The 26,917-nt window shown below is 45.7% G+C and overlaps 1 protein-coding gene across 3 annotated transcripts in view; it reads left to right on the forward strand.

Annotated features, from left to right (window-relative positions):
- Positions 1-26,917, forward strand: part of CMPK1 (cytidine/uridine monophosphate kinase 1) — a 37,215-nt gene that overhangs the window by 6,672 nt on the left and 3,626 nt on the right. For 2 of the 3 annotated variants that reach the window (XM_072041430.1, XM_072041431.1), the window contains exons 2-6: positions 1,376-1,522; positions 2,415-2,567; positions 4,039-4,115; positions 4,195-4,291; positions 23,772-23,892. In XM_072041430.1, the coding sequence (XP_071897531.1) occupies positions 1,376-1,522; positions 2,415-2,567; positions 4,039-4,115; positions 4,195-4,291; positions 23,772-23,867 (570 nt within the window). In that variant the 3' untranslated portion in view covers positions 23,868-23,892. Of the gene's footprint in view, positions 1-1,375; positions 1,523-2,414; positions 2,568-4,038; positions 4,116-4,194; positions 4,292-4,778; positions 6,270-23,771; positions 23,893-26,917 lie in introns of those variants that run through there. The other variant, XM_027462809.3, reaches the window with a different exon arrangement.

A 26,917-nucleotide genomic window follows, 5' to 3' on the forward strand; every position in this document is an offset into this window, starting at 1 on the left:
TTTAGGTAATTATATCCCTTCTTAAATTATGACTATGCAGAACTAACTTTCCACGCTTTTGTGGGTGAAATTGGAAAGCAACTGAAATGTTTTTAAAGCCACTTAGTGGGTTGTGTAATATTTCTGTTGTACTTAGTCCAGTAGCCAAGTTTTTAAATCCCAAGTTCACAGCCTGAAAAAGCATTTAGGCACATTATTATGCTGCTCAGGCACCATTTTTGAAATTTGCTTCAGATGTTGCTGCAGCCGAGCTGATAACCCTGAAGTAATTTGCTGCTGCTTTTGTTTTGTAGCAAAAACTTCAGGATAAGTATGTATAGGTGTACTCTGTCTTGGGTGTATAGATAGCTTAGGTAATCGCCCAGGAGGTGTCTTTATTGCCCGTTTAGCTTAAGCATTCGTTAAAGAGATGTCTTTACATCTGTTTTTAAGGACTATATTTGTTCAAGGAGTACACTTGGTTAGTTTTCTTCTGATGCTAAATGAGCTGAGCAAGTGATTGTTTTGTGATCTGAATTTTCCCTTATAACAACACGTTTCTCTTTGGTAAGATCTCCCATGGACTGATTAATCTGCTCACAGCCCACATCTGAGCCTCCCACAAGGGCAGCCCTCTGAGTTTTGATCACCTCCTTCCTGGGGAAGGACGAACACAGGGCAGGTGTGCAGGGCTGGGTTTGGAGCAGCGTGTGGGCAGGACTGTTTGCTGGCAGCAGTGCTTTCTGTTGGTTCAAGGCATCTGTGCACCTGCACCCTTAGATGCAGTTATAAGTGATGCGACCAAGACAGAGGAGGAAGTTGCTGTCAGACCTACAACTAGAAAATAAGGACGCTGCTGTGCTTAAAGCATGCCTCCAGCTGCAAAGAAGCAGGAATTGGTTTATGTGCTTTTTTTTTTTTTTTGATTTACCCGTTGTGTAAACCTAGCAGTGAAAGACAGTCTTAAAATTTTGAAAAGGCCATCAGTCAGTAGGTCAAATCTGGCTTTATCATGTGGAGAAGTGAGGTACTGGAATTGTGTTGGATGAGGTGTAGCTTCTATCAAGTTTGGTGCTTGTTAAATGTCTCATGCACAGTGTAATGTTTCAAGAAGTGCCTCGGGCACTTTGAGACTTTCTCATTTCCAAATGGGACATTACCTTTGAAAACAGGATGCGAATATCTGACCAAGGCCATGTGAACCATTTAGCCCAAGAATCTCTCTTGCTGTGCTTTCAGTGCGTCCTGAAGATGGAACAGATCTGCCACTAGCAAGCTGCTATTTCTGATATTTTTCTGTTGTAGTACAAGGATAAATGTCACTGATAGTGTTGACTGATGTAACCTTGCATGTGTACTAATTCAAGGGCATCTGCCTGTTTTTTGCATGTTTCAGAAATACGGCTACACGCACCTTTCTGCTGGCGACCTCCTTCGAGATGAACGAAAAAGGCCGGGCTCACAGTATGGAGAACTCATTGAGAACTACATTAAGGAGGGAGAAATCGTACCAGTTGAAATAACAATCAGCTTGTTGAAGAGGGTGAGGAAAGGGCTATTTCCTTTCTAGCTCACTCTTGCAGACTAAGTGACAAAGCAGTGGCAGTGTTCTTCAAGAACTGCCTGTTTTCCAATGTAGTATGAGCTGTATGGAATAGCAGACACAGGTGCACACTGCATGCTGTGCTTCTCTCAGCAATTAGTCATGCTGCTGGCTGGGAGGCAGTGGGTGATGGCCTCTGATACCTAGGGATCTGTGAGAATTTAAATTTTTCTTTTTGTGTTCTTCTAGGGAAACAAATGAAATTGTGTATTTCTCACTTCCCTTAGCACGCTGTAGGGCTTAGTGGTCAGATCAGTCATGTGAGAGTGTAGGGTGAAGGCATTAAAATTATTAAGTTTTTGTAAGTTTTAACAAAATAGACAGCCAGGTGAAGGAAAGGGGAAGAGCACCTGCTAATGTTCCTATGGAAGGAGAAACTCCAGTGTTCATCCTTATTTAGATGTCCAGGAAAATAATCAGAGCATCTCCTTTGTGACAGAAAAAGCTTCTGTTGCTCATGCAACTAATTTTCTCTGGAGTTTTTTCCATTAGACTTAATTCTAGACCAGGGACAGTTTGGCATCTTACACTGGTATGTGCTGTTACACAATATTGCAGAATATAACAAACAAGCCCAGCTTTAAAAGTTTGAGATACTGAGCTTTATGAAATGGTGCATTCAGTTCAAGAGGAGGCTCTATTGTTGCATCAGTGAAATAAATAGAACACATTGAAGGTGACACACACAAAAAAAAAAAACCACTCTGTAAATCTGCAATAACTCTAAGAGAAATACTTATTAATTTGCCATATGAACACTTTGGGGGTGATTGAGTAAGTTGCTAGATAATTGCATGTGCAGGGGATCTTGAATTGAATTCTCTTCTGGCAGGCTATGGATCAAACAATGGCTGCTAATTCCCAGAAGAACAAGTTCTTGATTGATGGATTTCCCAGAAATGAAGATAATCTTCAAGGCTGGAATAAGACTATGGATGGAAAGGCGGATGTTTCTTTTGTTCTGTTTTTTGATTGCGACAACGAGGTAATGAAGTGTGTTAGCCTAACTTCTTTTCTTGCTGTATTGTGAGATTCACTGCAGAACGATAAAACTCAGTTGGGTAGTGAATCTTTCAATATCAAGGGACTGGTGTTGGAGTAGAAGGAAAACTTGATTTGTGAGTTTCAGGCATTTTGGCAACTTGTTTCTGCAGATGAAGAACTGCAGGCTTTTGCAATAGCAAGTGAGTAATTACACTTGGTACAATCGTCTGCAAATAAATTTTACTGAAGAAGCACTTCAAAGAATTGCATTCTGGAGCGTTTATAAAAGCTTTAAATGTATTAAACAATCATTTGATTCATGTTCAAAAAACATTGCTCTGTTTACTCTTAAAGATTTCAGTCTACTTGTTTGGTAGCAATGTTTGCTTTAATTCTAAAGTGCTGACAGCGTAAGTCTTAATTTTCATAGTTGTGAGCTGTGCTGTAGGATACTTCATAATCAAAATTGTATTCAGCAAGTCATTAATTATAAGGGCTTTTTGACAATGATACATTATATTAATTAAACAAATGCCATGATGTGCTGTCTCTTTAATATGACAGTGCCCTTGAGGGATTAAAAACTGATAGTAAAATAACATCTTAATCTGGCTTTCTCCCTTTCCCCCAATTTTCTAAGAAATGTTGCTATTTTTTTCTTAATTGCAATGTTTTTTAGTCTCAACAAGTGTGGGTCTATTTTTCTGCTTAATAAAGAAAATAAAAGGTTAAGTGAAAACTTTCACTGGGGGTGTGTTGATTTTGAGATTCTAATTTTTACTATAGATGTACTTTGTAGGAAAAAAAAAATCACCTAACTGTTGTCCTCTTGCATGCGTAAGGTAAATATACTCATGAGGTATACACGTGTCAGCATTGCTTACTTTACTTTAGGCTTCAAAACTAACAGTTCAACGGGCAGCCTTTGAGTATGGTTTTATAATTTTTACTGAGACTTTGCTTTTTAAATCTTCTTATGGCAATGCCAAGTAAAAATAGTATAACTTTGAATAAATTAACGTGTCGTCTTACTTAAATTCTTGAGACAACACACTGACTCTTTTTCAGTGTAAGCATATATTGGTAGTCTAGTCTGACATTGTGCTTTTCAGATCAGAACACATCCATGAAAATCAGATATTTTCTTCTTTAAATGTCTCAAGTTGGAGTCTTATTCACACCACAGAACTTGATGTTGCTTTTGCTTCCACTGACCCTAATTCCATTTTAAGAACTCGCATCTTAATAAACTGGTGAAATGTAAAGCTGTCAAAGCTGTCATCCTTTTTCTGTGGAATAATCTTAACTCCCTATGTGATATCTGGCTTACATACATCTGATCCGGACAATATTTTGTATGTCTGGACTATCTAGATTTGTTACTAATTCATAATTTATTTTGTTTTGCTCCTGCTTTTCAGGTAAGCACATTGTGTTTGCGGTTATGATCATCCTTTTGATGTCTTTTGTAGATATGTATTGGTCGCTGTCTTGAAAGAGGCAAGAGCAGTGGTAGAAGTGATGATAATCGGGAGAGTCTGGAAAAAAGGTACTATATCCAAAACTTTTCAGTTCTCTTCTGTTTTAATGTTATTATGTAAATAAATGCATTCTTTGCTTTCTCCTAGAATTCATACATATCTGCAGTCTACTAAGCCTATAATAGACTTATATGAGAGAATGGGAAAAGTCAGAAAAGTGGATGCCTCTAAATCTGTTGATGAAGTAAGTATGTAAGCCTGAAAACATGGGGATGGCAGTGGGCGGACTACATATTTATGGCATTCTTCTTGTTTGTATGTATGGTCAGTGAAGCTAATTAGGCAGTGATTTCTGAATGAGTTTATTACTGAAGGAGGTTGTGGAACTTTCATTTTGACTTGTAAAGAACTAATTGAGATAGGAATAACCAAGAAATCAATTTGTTCTGCTTGAACATGAGCCGGACTAAAAAGATTTTTATTGTTTCTGTGTTCAACAGTTTCTTGGCTTTTTCACTTTCATGAGATCTCGCTTTTCTGAAATATTTATTATTGTTCTTATGTCCCGCTTTCCCAGTGTTGGTGCCAATTTTTCTATTGAAGAATCACTATGAAAATTCTAAGAAAAACATCTTTAAATACTATCAATTATTGTGTGCTGGATTAACTTGAAGTGACTGTTTACCTAACACTTCATAAAATTAATAACGTTTTCATCTCTCTCTTTTTAGGTTTTTGAAAAAGTTGTACAAATTTTTGACAAAGAAGGCTAATTCCCAGCTTGAAAGTTCGTTTAAACTTGTGCTTGAATCTTGCTTGAATAGCTGCTACTGCAGTCCACTCTTTGTAATTGTTTTAAAAGGTTTTTTATTGTTTTTCACATATTGATTGATGATTGAAAAAGCAGTTAATTACAAACGTATCTGTTTTTTTTGATAGGAAATAATTTCTTGTGGCTAAAGTATACAAGTTTCAGGGTTCTCCATTAGTATGAGTTCAGTTGCTCATGTGGCAAAATCAGTTAAAACACATCTCTGAAGAGACTATACTGTCACAGTTCTGTGCCTGTCATGGGTGGCCCTTCTTTGTTGTCATGCACCTGTCTTAAGGATCAACTAAACAACAACATTAAGCAATGAGGGACCTGTGTGCCCATGTTTGTCTTTCGGATGTTTGGACCAATTTGAGGAAACATTTTTTTCAGAGTATAATTTTTGTCACAGAGTTCCCTGTTGCCCCCAAACGTGTATTCTGTAAGTAAAACTACAGTTAGTATGAGAATCTGTTTTAGCAGTTCTCACAAAACTATTTAATATGCTGTTCAGCAATAGACATACAAAGTAGTTTATGGAAAATGGTGCTGTCTTATGATTCTGGGTGTAAACTGTCTTGTAAGTTCCTGACTATCTGGATAACACGACCCTGGGCTTTGCCTTGTCTTCGTTTCCAAAAAGTTGAGAATATCATTTCAAAGTCAGGTCAGTTTTCCATTCTCATTTGCTTTGAATGATAGTTTAGTTCTTAATTATGGCATGACCTTCACAAGGTGTGAAACTCTTAAATAGTGTACATTAAGCAAAATCTTCTAATAGTTCTGTCTTTTGTAACAAGTGGAAGGGATTTCCTGTATTATAATTACTGAAATACTGTGTTACTGAATGCTTTGAGGTTTATTACTTGGGGAAATATTTTTATGGTTAAACTTATAAATTTGTTTCCCTAAAAGTATATAATTTTAATAGTTGCTTTGAAAAGTTTGTAAATGATTGCACTTTTGTTATTATGTGGTCAGCTGAAGGGAAAATATCTGCAGAAAAAGTCCCATTCTCTTAAACAGATTGGGTCCTGCTTTATCACATTCTCTTGCATTAGTATAGTCAGCAGCAATAATAGTTGGGAGAAGCAGATAACTAGCTGAAAAACGGTATTTTAAGTGTTTGTACAGATGTGATGTAATTCTACCTTCTGTTTAAAGTAACCTCCCCCCATAAGACTAGCATGCATATGGGCCCAACCATGCATTCCTTGCACACCCTGAGCTTTCACTGAAGAAGCCCCAAGAAGGCTTGAGGATGGGTGTTTTAACTAATTTTAGTGATAGGATTCTTCTTGCTACATTAACTGACATTACTATTGGTTTGTGATGGGCTGCAAATTACAGGGAATTGCAGTTAGAAAATTTGAGGATTCAGCTTTTCTTTATTGCTGACTTCCTATATTTAGAAAGCTTTAAATTAAGCCAAGTTCTAATTAGAATTAGTTTTGTTGGTCCTCATCCTGTGCTCTGATGTGTGCAGGCAGGTTTGTATTTGCATGAATACTCATTTTACTGAGGTTCCTGCTACTGTTGGACTGGGAAGAGGTGGATACAGAAATAAAGGGTAAACTACAGGATCTTTTCCAGTATGGTGGTAGTTCAAACAAAGGACTGAGCACAAATACCTGTTTACTATTGCAGAATATATGGACCATGATTACTTCTGTTAGTATGGGAGGCTAATGCTTTTGCTTTATGAATTTTCCTTTAAAATAAATAAATAAATCATGGAATGTAATTCTTATTGTATAAGTATGCTGACATAGGATAGGACCCAGTGAAACTACACTTCTGATGTGAAGGCTAAAATCAGGACGTTTTTCAAGACTTCAAGCAGGATTCTTTAATCTCCTTAGAGATTTAATTATCTTTGTTTCTAAGTTACTGGCTCTTACAAATTCTGCTGAGGATAGAATATCTGTTTTTTCTCATCGTATACTTTTCTATGTATTTAAGTGCTAAAACAAACAAAAAACCCTTTAGAGCAAGTTATTTCTTTTTGTTGTTTTTTATTTTTAAAGACAAATGTTTTGGCAATACTGAATTTGGAGTGGATTGTAATGTCTGTACAAAGACTAGTTATTTTTGTCCTTTTATTTATTGAAGATGCCATTAAATGTTACAAAATCTTTCAAGTTGGATTTAAAATTGAAATGAAGATTAAAGGTAATATGCCAATGTGTTGTGCCCACTTAGCAGCAAAACTGTACACAGAATTTGAGAAGATTGAATAAACTTTGTTCTGTGGCTTAATAGGAGTGCTTGGCTTAATTTCTCTGTACATATTTATGAAAAACAATATATATGTACACTTCATATATCTTGCATGGACAAACACACACGGATATGTCTATAAAGGTTCAGCTTTCAGCATCAGAACTGAAGTCCTGAAGAGATGAGAACTCCGCAGGCATTTCCCTAATCTTTCTTGATTTCTTGACCTTTTCTTGATTATATAGGTTTGTCAAGTTACTACATTCTTACAGTTCTGCAGCAATAATTCGTTTGGAATGTCTGTGAAAGAAATGGGGCTTGGGAAGTGGACCAGGAAACCTGATCCTATTGTGTGGCTACTGTTAGAGATTATTTTTTTTTGATTTCCCTTGCTTCCTTGCTCAATCACTGACTTCTTGGATGCTTTTCTGCTACTCTGCATCACAAGTTTATGTGCTTTGCTGGAGATTGTGTTCTTAAAGGAGCTTTTCTTCCATTTAGGGTACTTTTAGTCTAGATGCATCAGTTAAGAACTTGCTTTTGGACACTGGTCATGGTTGCCCTTCAAGATAGACAAACTGAAAACTGTTTTGGATATCGGTGGAAGCAGGATTGGTGCAGCATATTTTTTTTTTTTAAAGACAAACACAAAAAAAAGTGGAGAGGTTGCCAGGCTTATTTTAAGTCTTCATATTTCACAGAGAGGTTTGTCACAAATGAGTTGTTTATTCACATGTAGGTTTCCAGTAAACAACATGTTGAACTTGAAACCTTACTCTGGAAAGATTTGCACAGCTGGCCTGAAAGGAACGGGAAAAGCAGGGAATTTTCCAACCCGTGTAGGTAGCTTTCTGCTGGTAAAACTGTGTAACCAAATGTTATTTTAAAAACTGTTGCTGAAAGCTTACTCTGAGGATGTGGAGTCTCCTAGGGGACAGACCGACAAGGGTAAGACTCTGGTAGCTTGTCCCAAAGCAAGCTTTCCTCTCCCATAGGTAGGAGAGGTGAACTGAAAATCCTTGCCAGAAAGGTGCTGATTTGTCAGGGGAGTGGGGCAGAAGAGAGTGGTGTGGAGAAGACTGCAAGCACGGAGCATAGGATTGCTGCAGTATAAGATATTCCCTACTGACAACATTTGTCCTTAATAAAAAGAGGTGGTTTGTGAGGGAATTCCAAGATCTTATGCAAAACAGCAGGGAAATCCGTGTGCTGCTGCCCAGGCTCAATTGAGGAGAATGGGAGAGTTAAAATGGGGGAAAAAAAAAATTGGCTCAGTCTGGAGCTGCCAACTGTTGTTATCTGTTGGCAGTTTCAAAGCTGCCAGCAGTTAGGAAAGTTACGGCTTAGTGGGCTACTTTCCTGCTTAGTTTGAAGTTCAGTACCAGTTCGGTCCCTGTTGTGAAGCAGATGTCTCTGAAAGCTGCGATCTGTGGCTGCTCGGTTGGCCTTCTGCTCAGGTGGGGCTGACACGCTGAAGAAGAGCAGAGCAGATTACTGCTTCGAGGCTGGTTGCATGGGGCTGTGTGCTTGCTGTAGCCTGAAGATCCCTGGACTAACGGCTGGCTAATAGTGAAAACTGCAAGACGATGCAAAGATGATTCAGCTAATCGGGTAACAAAGGAGACAGCAACAAAAATATTAAGACTTTGGATTGCATAGAGCAGCAGCTCTCACCCTCTTTTGATCTGCAGACCTTTACAAATCTTCCAGTGGAGATACGGGAGCATAGATGAATTTAATCCTGCTGCTCTCAGCTATTTTTCATGGATTGCTTAGTTTAAGATGGTGGTTTTCAGCCTGTGGTCTGTAGAGTATTTGTTGGTAACAATAGATGTCTTTATTGAGTCTGTTAATCTGCTCAGCTGAAGTATTCTCTATCCTCTTTGCTTTCTGCCTTTTAATGTCTTTTCCTTACCTTTCTGAATTGCAGATACTCTTTGGGATGGCGAAGGGGTGCTCTTACCAATCTCTGTTCCTTGCAAAAGCAGCAAAATCTTTAAGTACCACCAGCCTACTGCTGTTTCTGCCAGCAAGCTTGGTGCATAATCTGTTACAAAACTGATAATAAAGCGTGTTGTGCTATTTTTTAACTGTAGAAAATCTTTATAGTACCTGTGCTCTTTTCTCCTGTGAGATCAGATGTGCCCATCTTGCTTCAGCACAATGCTTAGCAGCAGCTGCATGAAAAAACCTCAGTCAGTAGACACTGAACTAGCAGTGACCTGTCATGCTTCGATGGAAGCAAGTGAGATGATTGAGGAGGGGAGTAAAGATACTTAAGGAAGCTCAGTCAATTCTGCTCTACTAATCAGACTCCGGCTTTAGATACCTATCTGTTCTGTGCGGCAGCGATGCTTGGATTTACTCTAGCTCATCTTTTCACAATTATGCTGGATAGAAATTCATACAAAATGCGCTCCCTGCCTAGAAGTTGGCTGTCTCCGCTTGTTCTCTGCCACCTTGAATTTCAGGAGTTACAGGGGCAGGAATTTACCTTGGGGTAAAGCTGTAGATTCTAAAATGAGCAGAATGAAGACAAATTGAGCCATTCTTGTGAAGAGCTAGATGCACAGCTCGTTTCGCTGCGAGCAGCGGTGCCAGGCTATTTTGTCATCCTGGTTTATAACTGTATTCAGACAGCAAAAGAGAAATCTTCTCTTCCCCCTCAAATATTTGGCAGAAAGCTTGCTTTTGTCTAAAATGCTCCTTAAGTACTGTGCAAAACATTCAATGCTAAACCAAATAACAGTTTGAGTTGTGCTTTTTCTTTCTAATTTACAAATAGGAGGGTTTGGTTTAGTTTCATGTAATAGCCCGCTGCAGCGAGACAACTCTTGGAAAATGCAAGGCGCCATCCCAAAAGATATTATCTGTTTTATTCTGGAGGGCTTTTTAGCACAATGCAGTTCCTTTATGGTAAGAAACAGCAAAGACTGCGGGATTGCTGGGCAGCTCTCAGGGTAAGTATGATGATATACGATGGTATATGGAAATGGTATCTTATAAAGCGGATCCCTTTGCACAAAACTAAACGTCTGTGCTCAGCACACGTTTTCGTTCAGTGCTGTGAGATGTGAAAAGGTATTTTGGGATGACTTCTCAATTGGATCAAGTCTTTGGAATGAAGCTCAGTCTATCATGGGGGACTTCAGGGATTACCAGAATCTGTCAAGGTACTTGGAGAATCAAATTAATGTGTGGTGGCCTCTTCATGGAGCTGTCTCTTCAGGTTGCTGCTTGGGGCATTGCCACTGTTGTCTTCGAAGCGAGATCCAGCTGAAGTCCCCCGCTGTGATTACCAAATATTCCAATGATATGTTCTAACCCAAATACCTCTTGTCATCCGAATACCTCCTGGGGTTACGTTTGCTATGATGGAAATCATCAGTGCCTTTTTTCAGGGGAGGACTGGCACAGAACAAAGCTCAGCTGCTGGCCCTGCCTTGTACTCCACACACACACATTTCCTTTGGGAGGGAGATGTTCTGTGGGTGTTGTAGTGGCTTGTCTACTTCCATTTTTCTTTCCAGGCCACTCACCCTGGATGGACAAACTTTCCCAGCAGCAAAGCACCTCCCTACCCCAAGAGGGGAGATGGTTGCTGGAGCGTTAGAGGAGCCCTTGGGCACAGGAGACAACGATGTCATGAAACATCCTGGATGCATTTCACAAATGAAAGTGTAATCAGCAGCCACATTTTTGCTGGCTAATCAGAATGTCCATGGAAAATAGACATAGGGGTAATTTTACCGTATTCTTTTTCATTTAAAGTTTTCTGTGGAAAGAAAGTGCATTTGACCGCTTCCTTGTGACACAGAGCTCGGCATTTGAAATGCTTGTTCCTGAAGCGAGCACTGCATTTGGCTCACCATGTGTGACTTCTTGTGAAGCTTCCCTGGGCTCTTGGATGCTGTTCCTGCCAGCAAGAGCAGATTGCTTCCAGCAATAAACATCCCACAAAATTATGTATGTTCCTTAAGAAAAGTACCAAGATTTTCTGCTAATTGCAAAAATACATAATGGATGCCTTCAGCATCTGTTATTTATTCTATAACCAGCTTTCATCCAAAAGTAACCTTTAAACAAACATTAAGATTGGATAGTTTAACTGTTCCAATGTGTCACACACATCTACACCCTCCAGTTTAATTATGTTTGAAACATGCTTGTATTTGACTCTTAGTGAGAGGGAGAGTTGTTTATATCTCCAGCTCGTAGACGTTCACAACCTGGAGAGGACGATGCTTGGAGCCAGACGTGAAAGCCTGTCTCGGGCGTTTAGCTTTGCTTTTTTGGGAAGCGGCCCCACAGCCTCCTGGAGGTGGGATTGTGCTCGCAAGGCAATTGCTTAAATGTGCCACAAGGAGGGGTGCAAGGTTCACCGAGAACAGGACGCGGATTGCAAGTGTCGTTCATAAGCTGTGCAGTATTCCCCGTGCATTGAAAGACTTAGTTTTTTTAAAAAGCTTTTTTTTTTTTTTTTCTTTCTGATAGTGTAACTTGAAAAAAAAAAATCCCATAAGGAAACATATTTTGGGATGGTGTTTTGTTGCAGAGAAATCTGCTATATTGGTAACGTGGCAACAGTGAACATCATCAGGCTTTTTTGTCAGTTTATTTAATTGCATCTAATGAGAAAAACTAGGTGGTGCCAATTAAATTACTGCGGATGTTCTGTGCCACCAGGTTCGTGATAGGTTTGTCATTCCCGTCCTGAAACAACTATGGAACTTTTTGAGCTTGTCTTGGGTGAGATCTTTCCATGAGTGAAAGAGTCATATACCTGGTGTCCTGGAAACTGTTCCTGGTGTCTCCATCCCAGGCTGATGGAGAGACTTCTCTGAGAAGTGAGAGCTGGCACGGGGAGCACCAGAGGTGAAGCTGCTGGGAAAAGCCGAGTGCTAAGCACCTGGTTCCCTTCCACAGGACAATTTTAGAGGAAAATGTGTAGCTACGCAGCCAAAACTTGCACTGTTTTGGCTGTTCAATGATAGTTCTTGACAAAAGCTAGTTGCTAATTGCTTACAGAACAGCTCAGGACCTGCTGACCATCCTGCCATCGCTGCCCCACGCTGCAGTTTCAGGATGAGCCTGCTTTAGGATCTGTGCTTTAGGACCTGTCAGTGCAGTGTTCTTAGGGCACTGCTTCGTGTTGGAAGAGAAGTGCCTCGAGAACAAGTTAACACAATTGCAGGCAGAGTCAGAACCAAAACCAGCCTGGGATTCTCCTTCCCCTTGTGGGATGTGACATCCTGCAGTACTTGTGTCCAGCTCTGCTGCACAATAAAAGGCTAGATAATTATGCTTCAGATAACACGTGTCTTTAAAAGTTAATAAGAACATCACTTAATTAAAATAAGGCACAAATGACCTTAATAGTAATAAGAAAAGGTGATAACCTTCATTTTGAAAATTAGTTGAAAAATGACTCATCCATTAACTGTCAGTGTGACAGAAATTACTGAGGGGAAGGGAGATTTTGAGTCCTAAGGGGAGAGCAGGTAGGTTTCTGCCATCCCAGTACGCACAGGGTCACCACAGCAGCTAACCATGGTAGGCAGGAGGCATATTAAGAGCCTTAATTAGCTTTGTTGTCACTTTTCCATCAGGAGCAATTAATTAGCTCCTGCCTTATCTATCCTGCTGTCCCCTCTCAGAACTACACGGTCCCATAACAATATGAGCTCTGGGGAAAAGAAAGGGATAAAAGTGGGGAGGTGAGAGCCCCCCAGAGCAGCCAAGGAGATGCTGAAGGGTCCCAAAAGGGTAAGATCTTTGGCAAAAACCCCAAGGTGACCCTGATGAGCTACTAATTGCTTTAATTGGTTCCAGCCCAGGTGCCCAGGGCTCTGTGGTGAGGACAGGGACTTGCTGGCAGGTTTCCCTGAAGGTGGTGTGAAATTGCATATAGGAGCCCAGGTTTTGGTGTCCTGGTAGGGCAGGGCTGTTCCTGCAGCCTGTGCTTTGGGATCCAGGGAAGGAGCAGAGGTGAGTGCTCTGGGTTTGGTTGTCACTGCTTTGTTTTGTTTTGCTTTGCTTTGCTTGTGGGTGAAGCTCTCAGTGCTGCTGGGCTGTCCAGAGGCAAGGTGCTAGGGGGGTTTGCAGTGCCGGGAAGGTATGGCTGAGTTCTTTCCTTGTGTTTTGTTGGGTGTCATAGAGTGTAAAACTTTTGTCCCTTAAGACAGAGATCTGCAGCTGGCACAGGCTGCCTGTCCTGCCTGGGGCACCCCTTCCCTACACAGCGAGCATCTCAAAGCCCCTGGCTGGCTGAGGAGCTTGGTGGCACTCGAGGGGACTCCAGTGCCACAAAGTCTGCGTGACTAAGAAGCCTGCCAGGCGCTGCGAGAACACAAAATTAGGTTAGAAATCAGCTGGGGCTTGGTTTTGTCTTTGCTTTCTGATTTCCCCCCCTCCCCTTTTTTTCTGGTTTGTTTGTCTCTGTCCAATAACCACAATGAGTAGAAAAGTTGTTTTTTTCTTTTTAAAGCAGACTCAGATTTCCATGTCATCCCTTATTTTTAGGAGCTTCGATTAAAGGGAGAGAGGGAACCCAAAACCAGCGCAACACAAAACCAAACTGACTCTCTCCAGCTTTGGTCCTCTCGCTGTGCCCTACCTGGGAATGCTTCCCAGGACACTGCTAGGTGGTGCCTGTGGCAGGTGAGCCCCTGTTTGGGGGACAGGTTCCCTGGAGATGTGGGATCCCCATTTGGGCCCTGCACAACTCTGCCTTCGTATATGGACACCAACAGTCCCCAAACCTGCTCCTTTAGGGGTGATGCTAGAGGCATCCCATGAGGTCTTCAGGGGTGAAGCACAGCCAAAATAAATTAAAAATGTTTCCAAAGGTGAAAAAAGTCCCAAACTGCCCTATTATTTAAAGGAGCTACCTCCCCTGCGTGACCTTTGGGTGCGTGCTGATGGGTACCCGCCGCAAGGATTTAGTCTGGATCCAAATCCCCTCTCCCTCTGCCTTTCTCCCCTGAAATGGGAGCTGTCATCATGCTGCTCAATCTTTTAAGTTGGCCTGAATGCTGCTTGTCTCTCTTGCTTAATAAAAGCAAAAAGTCTCTGGGAATCTGCATGAGGTCATTGCTCTATTTTAAGGTGTGTTCTCTCCCACTGTCTTTAGTATTGGCCTGGTCTCTGCTTTATGATCCAGGTGAAGGCACGTTCCCATGAGAGGGTTATTGTAGTGGAAGCAGGGGAGGCAGGAAGGGCTGTAGGTCTGTGAATATGCCCGTTGAGGCCACTGTAGGTCCCCTCCTTGCTTCATGGGCAGGAGGAGCCCTGAGGTCGCCCCCCACCTCCTGGGCAAGAGCATTGCTTCGGGCTGGATGGTGGTGGAAAGTGGTCTCTTGCTGCTCTCCAGTAGGAAGCACAGCTGTGAAACTGCTTGAAATACTCATCAGAAGTAATAAAAGCTCAGCTGCTAGGAAGATCATGGGGGTGGGCCAGCAGTAGCGTGTCTGAGAGCATTGGGTTGCTGTGGTGCAAGATGTACATCTCAGGTGGGGTAAGCCCTCTGCCAGGGATGAAATAAACTCTTGCAGCTGGGACCTCTACCTGCTGAGCTGGTCTGGTCATTTTTGGCCTCAGACCACAGCCCACCTGATGTCTTTAAACAAATCAATCAAAGGGCAGCGGTGGGGAAGAAAACACAAACAGGAAGGGCAGGTTGGAAGGGCAGGTTTCAGAGCGAGCTGATGCCATAAGGGGGGATAAATCCCTGGAGGGTGTGTGAAAGGGATGGCTCCAGTACTGACGTGGTCAGAATTTGGGTGGAAATGAGGAGGGGGGGAACTGTCTGGCTCCGGACAATACCTGGCGACTTGCGGAGAGGAAGAGCAATGAGGCTGATGAGAGGTGACCTGGGCAGGTCACTCAGAAAATCTGGTTTGCTGGCCCAGGGAGGACAGGGCAGCCTTGGCTTGATGTTATCGGGGACTGCGTGCCAGGGAGGAGGCAGCGATGTGGGTGGGAGTCTCTGTGACGGTGTACTGAGGGGTGGTGATGTCTGTCAGGAAAGGGGATTTCAGCAAACCCTGTGATTTTTTTAAGGAAAAAAATCATTATTTTTTTATCTGTATATGCTCACCTGGCTGGGTGAGCAGAGAGCTCCAGACCTTGCTATGCGGTGAGGCGGTCCCAGAGTCCACGAGATCCTAAACCTTGCATCTCCATAGGATTTTGGCATCCAGCTCCTGCTGGTTGAGCTGAAGTGACTTTCCCAAGGGCATCCAGGTTTCCTGGGGCATAAAAGAGAGGGGACCCCAAATATCTCAGTTAACCTTAAACTCCCATAGCACCCTGTCTCCTCCTTAGCCTACTTAACAGGCAACAGCTCAGGGTACCTGTTAGTGCAAAGCCTGCTCATCAACACGTTTGTATTGGTTTAACACCAAAGTTGGTGCATTTCTGGGGTAATCACAAAAACGCGTTGGTTTCTTGTTTCTCTCAATGACATTCTGATTTTAAGATGGCAATGTCGTGACTAGAAGGGGCCTGCTGAATAAACAGCCATCGCTTCTCTTTGTGAAGAGATTGTTTTGTTGTGCTTACAGAAAGGACTTCTGCTGCCATGTGTTGCCTCTTAGAAGCAAAAGGAATAATAAGCAACAAAGAAGTCTTTAGATATGGTGCCTATTTGGAAGGAAAAATCAGGTTTGCTATCGTGTGCATCATTCAATTTACTTTATATTAATTTGATCTTTTCTTTTCAGCGCGACCTGATTAGTTCCATATGTTTTTCCCCACGGCTTGGCCAGTAAAACTGCTTGTCTGAGTCATCAACTAGATAAATAATTGGCAGCTCCAAGGGCCCATCTCCTAAATCATTCCGCAGCCGCTTGTGGCCCGAGCAGATCCCGGTTGCTTGTGCGTTTGAGTCAGCTGTAAAGTCTAATCTGGGCTTTCACTGGCCCCAGGGGACCAACAAACCGCCGATTACGGAGCCTCACGTCGGCTTGTCTTGGCACAGCCACTGGAAGAACGCAGCGAGCCGCTGGGGACCGTGTGGTCAGGGCTGGTATTTATGGTTGGGGCCGAGGAGCCGTCCCGAAATGGGCACCCCGGGGTGCACACCTGGCAGCCCTGTGGTTTCTCTGCGGGGACCTGGCACGGGGCCTGGGCTTCCCTGGGGCTGAGCTTCTCTGTGGGGACCCTGTGCTGGCATCTGCCCTTGAAGGGGCCCGTCCGGCCTCGGGCTGTCCTGGCATCTTTCTCTTCTCCAAATGCAGCTCGGTCCCAGGTGCAGCTGGTTGAAAGGCAGCCCCCAGCTGTGTGGCAGGGATCGAGAAGCACAGCTACGTGGGCTGCATGAATATGGCCCCGTGTGGCCTCTGCCTCACCACAGCTCAGCCCTGTGCCTGCAGCAAGAAGGTGGGCACGGGCTTGTTCCTTCACCCATGCTCCTCTCCTGGGAGACTCAATTCCCTCTACTCATTCCCTCTGCTTAAATAAGAGAAATGTTGGATATCAGCTCTCCCGTCCCAGCTAGTTATTTCTGGCTTGGTTTATTTTATTTTTGTTTTTTTTAAGGGTGCCATGTGGGTTTTGCTGAAATCAGATCCAAGCAGTAACCCCGCCGTGGTGGGGGAAGTCGTGCTGCTGTCCTGAGATTGCAAAGGGAGCTGAACTGGATGCTCTCTTCCCTGGACGTGGGGTTTGGAGGGTATGACTAGAGCTTAAAATACAAGAAGGTGCCAAAAGCAGGATGAGAGATAGCTCGGCAGCGATCTCTGAGCTTGAGGAAAAAGAGTGTAAATCTGGAACAGGCCCACGGTCTTCAGAGCTGGCTCCAGGCATCTCAGCAGGGGAGGCACGGCTTCTGCTGGGTTGGAAAAATAAAGTGTGCCTCTTGTGAGATGTCCTGGCCCTTGGCTCGTGTTAGATGTGTTTGGGGCAAGCCTGGTGCCTCAGAGAGATGTCCCTGAGACCCAGGGCACGTGGTGGACATGGGGAGGAGGCAGAGCCCTCCTGCCCTTCGGGTGGCATTGAGGAGTTAGGTAAGTGAAGTGAAGTTAAAGGAGAGTGAAGGGATTGCACTGGGCTAGGATAAAGGTCACGTTAAATTACTGCAGTGTGTGACAGTGGTGCCCAGCAGGGTCGAAATGAGCTTCAGGGAGCTGAAGCTGAGCAATCGGTGTGTTATTACATGCACATCTCTGCCATGACGTGAGCCAAAGTGGCTCCTGCCGTGGCAGTGCCAGGCCTGGGCCTCTGAGGCCTGCTCAGGTCCTCATTTGACGGGTGCCTGTGGTGGGCTTTTTGGGGCTCCCAGGAGCTCAGAGGCCTTTCTGTGCAAAGGGAAGGACGCTGGGTGACCCTGTTGGTGAATGGGGCGAACAGGAGGCTGTTTCCCAAGGAAATGGTTAACTCCTCTGAGCAGCCTGTGCAAAGATGGATGCTCTCTTCTTCCCTAACCTTCCTCTTGTAACTTCTTCATTCTCTCTGTCCTCTTGAACATTTTGATGTGGATCTAGATTAGGGTTTTGCAAAAGCAACAGCTCTCTTCCATGGCTGCCCAGTGCCTTCTCCTCCTCTTCCAGCCCAGGAAGGACCAGCACTGGCTCCTTATAACCCCATGGGGTCCCTCTGCCCCCAGCACAGACCTGCTGGGGGAGAGGGGTGAGAAGAAGCAGAGGGCTGGAAGAAGCATTTGGTTAGTCAGTGGGACTGGCCAAGTTGAATTATATGTTAAAGTTTGACAGTTGTTGATGTGTTGAGCATTTTGTACCATTACAGGATTTTAGGAGTCCCAATGCAGATTTTCTATAATTTGTTTGCTGTGATTTGAGCGTTTTCCTTGAAGAAAGAAAATTCGCCATGCAATTTACTGCATGCATGTAAATTTTTTTTTAATGTGAAGTGGAAGCAAGCATCTGAAATCATTCTTCTCCTTCTGACAGCAACATCTGTAAAACCTTAAGGCTGGGAGGAGGCAGGAACCAAGAGATTTATAACCCCCCGCTGAAATATTGGAACGACCTTATTTCCCGGCAATTAGCTTTGCTCAAAACATTTTTGTTTCCTATTAGAAGCAATCTACTAACATTTATATTGATGTGTTTAATAGTTGTTGGCCATCTCTGAATTCCAGCAGGCAAGGCAGAAGGGGAGGGGAGGAACACGCTCTCTAAACTGTGAGCACATTTGTGTTGCATTGTGTGTTGCGTTTGTTGATAGTGGTGAAAACATCCATCATGCTATGCTCTGGGATGGGGATGACATCTTTTGGGAAAGGGAAGGGAATTGGTCCTTGGCCAAAGCTTCCCTACCGCTGCAGTGCATCAGGATGAGCTCCAGCGCCTTTGCTGGAGAGGGGACCTTGGTTCAGCCGAAACTCACCAAGAGTGGAGAAGTGAGGCGAGGCGAGGAAGGAGCCGCCCCTACACGTAAGATGCTGTTGGAATGAGTAAGGGCTCTGATGGACAAGTGGGGATGAGGCAGTGGGAGAGGATACCATTGCCAAGCCCAGGGGCACAGAGACAGGCATGCATCCAACTAAGCCCCTGCATCCCGGTGTCTGGCAGACTATCGCCCTGTAGACTTCAAGAACAGTTTAACCTTAAAATTAGGATGAAAAGCAGGTGGCTGGGAGGGCCGCTCCTGTCCTGCAGCGGATGTGACCATCTCCAGCAGAGCAGGGAGCTGGTGACAGCAGCTCCCGAGGCCTCTCTGGGGCAGTCTGGGAGAGAGAATTTCTCACAGCCTTCAATGAGAAGTGATTTTTAGTTAGATTGGTAGGTTTTGGGGGATCTTGAGAGCATGATGTCATGGGATGAAACTGAGAATCATATTTTAGGCTGAGCTGCAACGTGAGGAAAGCCTAATGTCTGAATGCATTCATAGCCTGGGAGGGAAGTTGCAGCAAATGCTGTGACAGTATTGTCTTCAAGGAGCAGGAAAAAGAAATGCCTGCTTGCTCCTTGGCTTTGAGCTCAGGCAGATAAATGTATCTAGATAGAGTCACGAATGGATCTGAAAAAAAGATTAATGGTTTAATTGTTGAAAAAACACTGTTTTAGGAATGTCGAAACAAAGTGAAATTTGAAATATTGAGGATGTTTAAGGACAGTGACTTTTTTTTTGTTTGTTTGTTTTGAAATGATTTATTTGCCTTGAATTTTATTTTTTTATTTTTCTTTGGTGGGGGGGCAGTGACTTGGGATATTATTAACTCCCTGTGGAATGTTCCTGTGATGGACAGCACAGAGGAGGAGCTTTCTGGGGAAATGCTGTAGCCTTGCCTATGAGGGATTGTCATCCTTAATGTTCAGTAGGATTTTGTTGTTTGCTTGCTTTCTGGAGGTTTCTTGGTTTCTTTCACCAGGAGATACCACTTGGAAAGTTTGCTCCAGGACAGACAGCCAATGGTGTCAACTCAGTTTTGTTTTAAGTACAATGTCAATTCACTTGTTTCGTCTGAAAAAAGCCATTCCTGGCCCAGCTGCTTTCGGCTATGCCACAATTTGACATCCCTTATGCTGTGCAGTTGTGACTGTTTTATCAGGCTGTGTGGTTAGCTGAATAACCACATGGTCCAGGTTAGAAACTGATCCCTTCTGGGGCTGCGGCAGTGAACACAGAGCTGCAGGCATCAAGGATGGCCATTTCTTAATCTAGTTTGACTTGAGAGCCATGGCTTTGCACAGTCACACCTGAATATTCAGCCACTTGGATGATTTCTCCCCACAAATCACTCGATGGCTGAGATGCTTTCCCCAGTTGTGCGCATGCTGTGTTGAAATAGCCACTTAGGACCAAACCTAGAGATGCTCTGCAGGTGTAGAGGTTGTTTTGACAACCTCAGGGAGCAAAGATGCCTCAAAGAGGCAGAGGTTACCTGCCTCTAGTGCTATGGGCTGGGTCCTCTGTGTGGCTTGGGGCACCCCTGCTGAGGTTGCTTGGGGCTGGACGTTGATAAATGTCTTTGAGATGCTGCAGCAAAGTCCTCCTCGTCCATTTGTGTCCATAGATGGCCAGAGCACAACAAGGTGAGCTGAACAGCAGGCAGAGGATGGGGACACCACACCTCCCTCTGCACATGGGGATGTTTAGGTACGGAGAAGATCACATCTTTCCTACTCTCTGCTGCACTGCCTGAAGTGGAGGGAGGCTGCTGCTGTCAGTCAGCAGCCTGTCTCGCTGCAGGCATTCCTGGCACAAGTCTCTTCAGGTTCGCTTCTTTGTGTGTAGTCAAATAATTCCCCCTCCAAGGAGCTCATTTGTCTTTCTTTTTCTTTCCAAGAGGCCAGGGCAGCTCCTGCTCCCCATCCTTCCCTCCCGAGAGAGGCTGAAACCCCCCTGCTCTTCGCTGTGGGCACCGCCGTGTGGGCCCAGCATAAGGTGACGTGGGAGATGGATTCTCTTGCACGTTCACCTCCACTTATATATATTTTTTGTGTCTGTAAAGCATTGCTTAGATGGATCCCGAGACTTTCTCATATCACATTTCCATGGGTCTGGTTTGACACCGCCCGGTGCCACCAGCTCCTAGGAGGTCCCAGGGCACAGCAGCTGGTCACACAGTGGGCAACCTGCCCCGCTCCCCTGGCTGAGATGCAAGGGGCTGCTAGGAGTTGCCAAAATCCCTTAGGAGAGCTGAACAAACAGGGAGAGGAGGAGGGCTGCTGAAGAACAATGTCAGTTCCACCCCAAAAGGGATAAACTGGCCACAAACTGACCGGTGCAGCGGATTATTCTGGTGGAGGTACCATAAACGTGTGTTTTGACTGAGGGATGCTGCTTTTGGGGTTCTTTTGTGCCGGGAACACGGTGTGTAGGACCCACCGAAGGGGTTCTCTCCACCTCCCAGCTGCAGGTGGGCGCAGTGCATGGAATTAGCTGGGGTTGTGTGCGTGCACATGTTTATTTTCTTATTGCTTTTGAAAGAGCAGCGTTGTGGTGGCTGACATCTAATCCTGAATTTGGGATACCTGACATTGTAAGGAGAAAACAAACCTTCCTGCACTTAAAATGAGTGGCGGGGCGGGTCTGGCCCCAGCGCCTTTCAGAACTCCTTTGACCTTGCGAGCAGACCCCCTGGGCTGACTGACAGCCTTTTACGGCCGCATTAGAGCTGAGCTGACCTTGTTTATCTGGGGATTCACCTGGGAGACAGCAGACATGTCCAGGGATATTAAGTCTCGAGCTGAAAATGTTTGCTCAGGTATTAGGGCTAGAGTTAATTTAGACTGAATGCCTCCTCAGTGGCACCAGCCGCTGCTCCGCGGGACAAGGCGCCCCCCGGCCGATGACAGTTGTTTTAGGCTTGCCTTAGACATCAGGCTCCTGAGGGTAGGGCTAAAGGGGAGCCATGTGGAGTCTTTCAGCTCACTCTGAGTTTCCTTTGTTTAATATCTCTTGGGTTTTTGGTGAAAAAACGAGCCCAGGTGAAAGGGGCACATTGGGTCCCCTTGGATGTCCTCCAGGGAAGGAAGCCGTCCCAGCAGATTGATTTCATCTGCCCTGCAGCCTCCAGTGCTGCTCTGTGCAGGCCAGCAGCATCCTTGGGCTGCAGTGGAGATGATCCTGGATGTGGGAAGAGCACGAATTTCTTTCTTTGGGCTGGTAGACCACTAACACTCAATGTGCATGGGTAGTTGAAGCTGCATCCCATCCCTGGGGAGGAACGAGTGTTGCTTCTCCCCATGTCCCTGCTCTTCCCCATGTTTTCCTCAGCTGCTCTTTGGGCTGAATCCATGGCACTGCTCACCCTGTGCTGGTGACAGTCCAGGTGTCCTGGCATTCCCATAAACCCGTGTAGGCCAGAACAAGCTCTTTTATTCCATATTGCTGTGATGCCTGAGCTCTGCTGGTTTATCCAGGAGCCGTCACCCCCCCTTGGTTCATCCAACGCTGCTGGAGCCGCGGGCAGGAGCCGGAGCACAGCAGATCTAACGTGTGTGCTGCAGGGAGCTGCAAGGCTGGGAAACACTTTCCTTGTGCTGTGGGGATCCCCTGGGGGGATCTGAGGTGCTCAGCATGGTGTGAGCACCGCTGTCTGTCTGTCCGGAGCTGGCCCAGCCTCAGCAGTGAGCCCAGCATGGAGCCCTTTGGCAGTGCGGCCGCTGCAGCCTCCCTGCACCAGGGGGCTGGGCTCGTACTGCTGAGCTATTTATTTAAGAAAAAAAATATTATCATTTCAGGCGTCGGCAGAGTGGGCTGTATCACCATTGTATCAACGATGTGGTTTTAAGGCACTTTCCTCCGCTTAAACGCTATTTGCCTTCTCCTTCAGGCAATTGAATTTAAGAAAACTCTGGTCACCCAGATCTGGTCGGGCAGATTCCTCCCCCTGAGCGCGATTCCCAGCAGGGATCAGCTCTGCAGAAACTCTGGGAGCTGTCACTTCAGTGCACCAGGCTGAATGGATTACCCAGCCCTGCATCGTCTGCTCTTTTATCTGCCCCAAAGCAGTGGGAAGCCAGGAGTTGCCCCCCGGGGTCCCTCCGAGCAGCGGTTTCTGGAGCCCGGGGTCAGGTGGCTGTTATTGTAGCTAAAGGTGTTTAACCCCAATTGATTTTGACAAGCCCTATTAGCAGATCCCCCAATTACTTATCGGGTTTTCAGAGGAACGCTGTCGATTTAAGGCTTGATGCGCTAACCCCGGCGCTGCTGACAGGACGTGGCAGGTACCAAACCTGCCTCGACGGATGGAAAAATAAAAAATAAATAAATCCCCATCGATCTTCAGGGCCAAATTCTGACCCTTCCCTGGGGCTGGGAGCTCTTGAGGGTGGCGGAGCCAAATTGCATGCTGAGAAGTGAGACAGGTGAAGTGCCCTGCCCTGCAAAGCACTGAGCATCCTTTGGGCAGCCCCTGGGTGACGTGTTTGTCAGACACGGCAGCATAAGAAAAAGGAGATTAGTGGCTATTTTGGCTCGCTCAAACCCCATGTTTATCACCAATGTGGTTGAATTCAGAGCCCCAAAACCATGCAGGCTGGGGCCCTGGCTGGGCAGGCAGAGGAGCTGCCCAGAGCCTTCTGCCGGTGAGAAACGCCCAGCGCTGAGCTCCGAGGCTCAGCTCCCAAGGACGGTTGAGATCATTTGGAAATGACTGGGAGTTATGTGACTAAGTAATCTGGGAGGATCTGGGCATAACACCACTGGCAAATTTCTTCTTATGGCATCGGGAGCTGTTGGCTCAGGGCTTCGCCACCCAGTCCAGCGAGTGACTCGTGAGTCCTCCGAGGTGTTTGGTAACAAACACCTTGTAAAATGCATAAAAACTTGAATTGCAGCGTTCACGGGTAATGTGCCAGACCAAGGGATCACTGCTGGTAGTTTGTTTTTTGCCTGTTGTTTGCAAGACAAATGAACTTTAGGGTTTTGCAGAGACAAAAGTGTTGAATACACCATTTACAGCCAGCTCCCTCATCCTTCAGTGAGTGGGCAGGTTTACAAGGCACTTCTTTAAAAGAGAAGAGGCCCTCATTAAGCAGCAGTCTGTTTGTTGTTTCTTGATCATTTGACAGCAATGCATAATCTATTTCTTGTTTTCTGTTATAGATATATTTGTATTATGGTGTTCATAACTTTCATACTGAAAACTGCCTGTATTCTTCCAAATAAAGAATGGCATTTATATGGAAAATATTTCTTCCAGATGATTACTTTCAAAACAGCCAGTTCCTTGCCCTGTTTGAGGTTATTTAAGCTTTTTTGTTTGTTTGTTTTATTGCAGGGGTTTTTGCTCAAGCCTCCAGAAATTTGGGCAACAGAGGCAGCTGTCGTTGGTGTTGGAAATGTCTGGTGGAGATTTTGGCAACTGATGTCCTGAGTAATCCTGGCCAAGTCATCTAAAGGTAAGGAACTCCTCCTTGCTGATTTCTGGGGGTTATTGGTCATCTGCAGAGGTGGCTCTGGTCCCTCTGTCTATCTGTGTGGTGAGAGCAGCGGTGGATCCATGCTCGTGTAAATGTGGAGCTGGTTGGCTTTGAGCAGGGGACATCTGCTCCAGCATCCCGTGTTTGGCAGCATCCCGTGGGCTTTCTGGGCTCTCAGGCCTTGAAGTGACCTGCAAACCTCTGTTTTGGGTGTTCTTTCTTCTCTTGTCCGGAGCTGCATCGTTTAGGAAAGTGCTGATGTCGATGTGAAAAGTCCTGGCGATGGCTGGGCTGGGTCACGGGGCAGGAACAAATCACTTTCCCACTAGGGAAAGGTCATCTGTGAAATTTTATGGACAGTTCCCCTGTTCTCCAAATACCCTCTCCCCCTGGCCTTTTTTTTTAATATTTTTTTTTTTCCGTGTGTAATTGCGTGTCAGACCAAGTGCACTCAGAATGTGAGCAGGGTCTGATACAAGGAGGGTGAAATGAGATAATCCATGTTTTCATCATCCATAGGCCTCTCTTTTCACAGCCCGTGGGCCGTACTTTATTAGGCTGAGCAGCTCTGGGCCTGCAAGAAAGAGGAGGACTTTCTCATCCCGATGAGAATGGGGCAGTGAATGGATTCCAAGTGTTTACTCAGCATTTGTCTCGTGCTTTATCAAAGGCATGAGGAGGAGGTGCCGACAGACCTTTTGTCCCGCTGATGTGTTATGACAATGTTCCATGAATATGCAGAATGGCAGAAGGGATTAGAGCCAGTACAATTCCCCTCCGGCGCTGCTTTTTTTTCTTTTTTTTTTTTTTTTTTCTTTTTCCTTTTTTTATTTTTGCCTGGGATGTTCAGGGGTTTAAGGGTGACCTGCTCGCAGTCAGGGCACTAAACATCAGATTTCCCCGCAGATAGGGGTGTAAAAATCCCACACTTGTCCAAAGCTGTTAGCATCTGGCTCGAAGGTTGGGCTGCCGTGGTCACTGGCTGCTCTTTATGAAGCTTGGGCTGGCAGGAGCTGCCTGGCTGAGAGCTTTGTGTTTCAGGAGACAGGGGGATATTGGGGCGTAATTAAAACCTGAGTTGATCAGTGACACGTGAAACCCAGGCCGATGGTGATGTGGCTGCTGCTTTTCTCTTGGTGTGGGCTGGCAGCGGTGCCTCGCCGTGCTCTGCTGCTGCTTCCCCAAGTCCTGGTCCAGGCTGCCAGGCCAAGGGATAACTGCTGGTAGGTTTTTTGCCTGTTGTTTGCAAGAATTTGGGTGTCGTTCAGTGGTGCTGGCATCAGGCAGTGATGCTCTCCATGCTCTGAGCGCTTCCCTTTGTCTGTATGGGTTAATGAGTTAATGCAGCTGTGAGGCAGGTGGTGGACATTATCTCCCTTTTCAATACGATGCTGCAGCAGGTAGGAGGGAGCAGGCACGGTGCTGGAGCCCTGGGCATAAAACCAAGCTTTCCTCTTGTGTTTCTAATCCTTCTTCTCCAAGTGATGCTGCTGAGCGATGGCCAGCAGCCGTGAGCCCGTCCTGGTTGTGATGTGTTTCTCCTGTGTAGCTGAGCGAAGGTCTTCCACCTGAAAAAATATTCTCCACTGGTTTCCTAAATCTTTTGTCTCCTTCCCATCCTGTTCCCCAGATGGTTTGAGGGGGAGCTCCCCAGATACACGAGGTTAATGGTGACTTTGTGTCCTGGCTGGGTCCTATCCCGGGTGTCGCTGTGGTTGCTGTGCGTGGGGCTGCCAAGCTGGTGACTGGAGAGCACGGAGGGGAAAAACAGCGGGGAAGGAGGCAGAGCCTCCCTGAAGTCCTGGCACCATCCATGGGGAGGTGGTGCCCACAGCCACGGCACGCGTCGCGGCTTGCTGGCATCCCTCTCCAGCCACTTGGGAACGCAGGCAGTAAGTAACCTAATGAATTTTGATGCAATTAGCCCAATGCCAGCTCTTGGCTAGTGGCCACTGAGAGTCCTTGGAGATGGCTCCGGCGTCTGCTGTGCCCACTGCCTGCCCCTGCTGCCTGCAAGGGGTCCGGGCAGCACTGGGCTGTGTTCCTGGCACACCCGGACCCCAAACTCCTTGGGCTGGTTGTTCAGGCAGCCAAATTCTTGAGGCTGGCTTGAAAAGGAGCAGGGAGCTTTTGCCATCTGTCTGCTTTCAGCACCGTCAGCAGTGCAAGCTCTGCCTTTGCCCTCTGGGCTGCGTGTGGAGGATCGCAGTGCTCACGCGTAAGGGAAGAACAATGAAGTGTGAACAAATCCTTCCCCCTCGGAGAAACCTGTGATGAAAACACGATTAGCAGCCCTGGGAAGGAGGCCTCGGAACTGGTCTGGGTGCCAACCCTGCGTGGGCCAAGGGGATTTCCTGATGCCAGCTGGGCAAAGCAGTGACCTGAGTCAGAGCGCATGGGATGAGGGCTGGGAGCAGGAAAAGCAGGTTGGGGAAAAGCATGTGTGAAGGCAAAAAGCCACCAGAAAGAGGGGTGAGCTTGGAGCTCCAGCAAAGAGGCCAAGGCTGCCTGGCATCACCTGTTTCTCACCCAAGCAGAAGCAATTTAGCCAAGCCCATAGCTTGGTGAGCCGGGATGCAGCTGTATCCACCACGGCCCCATCACCCAGCGGGACAGGGCCGGGGCAGGAGCAAAAGCAGTGTGGTGTGGGCCTCCTGAGCAGCTACCCCAGAGCTAGGGGCACTCGGTGCTGACAGAAGCAACCCAAATCTGGGTGCTGGTGCCAGCTGCCCACCTGCATCCAACACTGGTGTGATACAGATTCCCATCTCAGCTGGAGGACCCTGCTGCCCACAGGTGCTTTGGAAGCGGTAGGTGGGAAGGAGCTGATTGAATCCTTGTGAGCCACCCAAATAAAAAGGTTTCTGGGTTGCTTCTGCCAGCCCCAGGTGGCACAGGGCAAGGCTAGCTTTGGCTAGGAGCAATGTGTGATAACACTCTGATTCATGCCTGTCCAGTCTGATCTGAGTCTGAATCATCTCTCTTCCCTTATCCTGAGGAAATT

The sequence above is a fragment of the Anas platyrhynchos genome, chromosome 8 (genome assembly GCF_047663525.1).
Source record: "Anas platyrhynchos isolate ZD024472 breed Pekin duck chromosome 8, IASCAAS_PekinDuck_T2T, whole genome shotgun sequence".
Taxonomy (NCBI): Eukaryota; Metazoa; Chordata; class Aves; order Anseriformes; family Anatidae; genus Anas; species Anas platyrhynchos.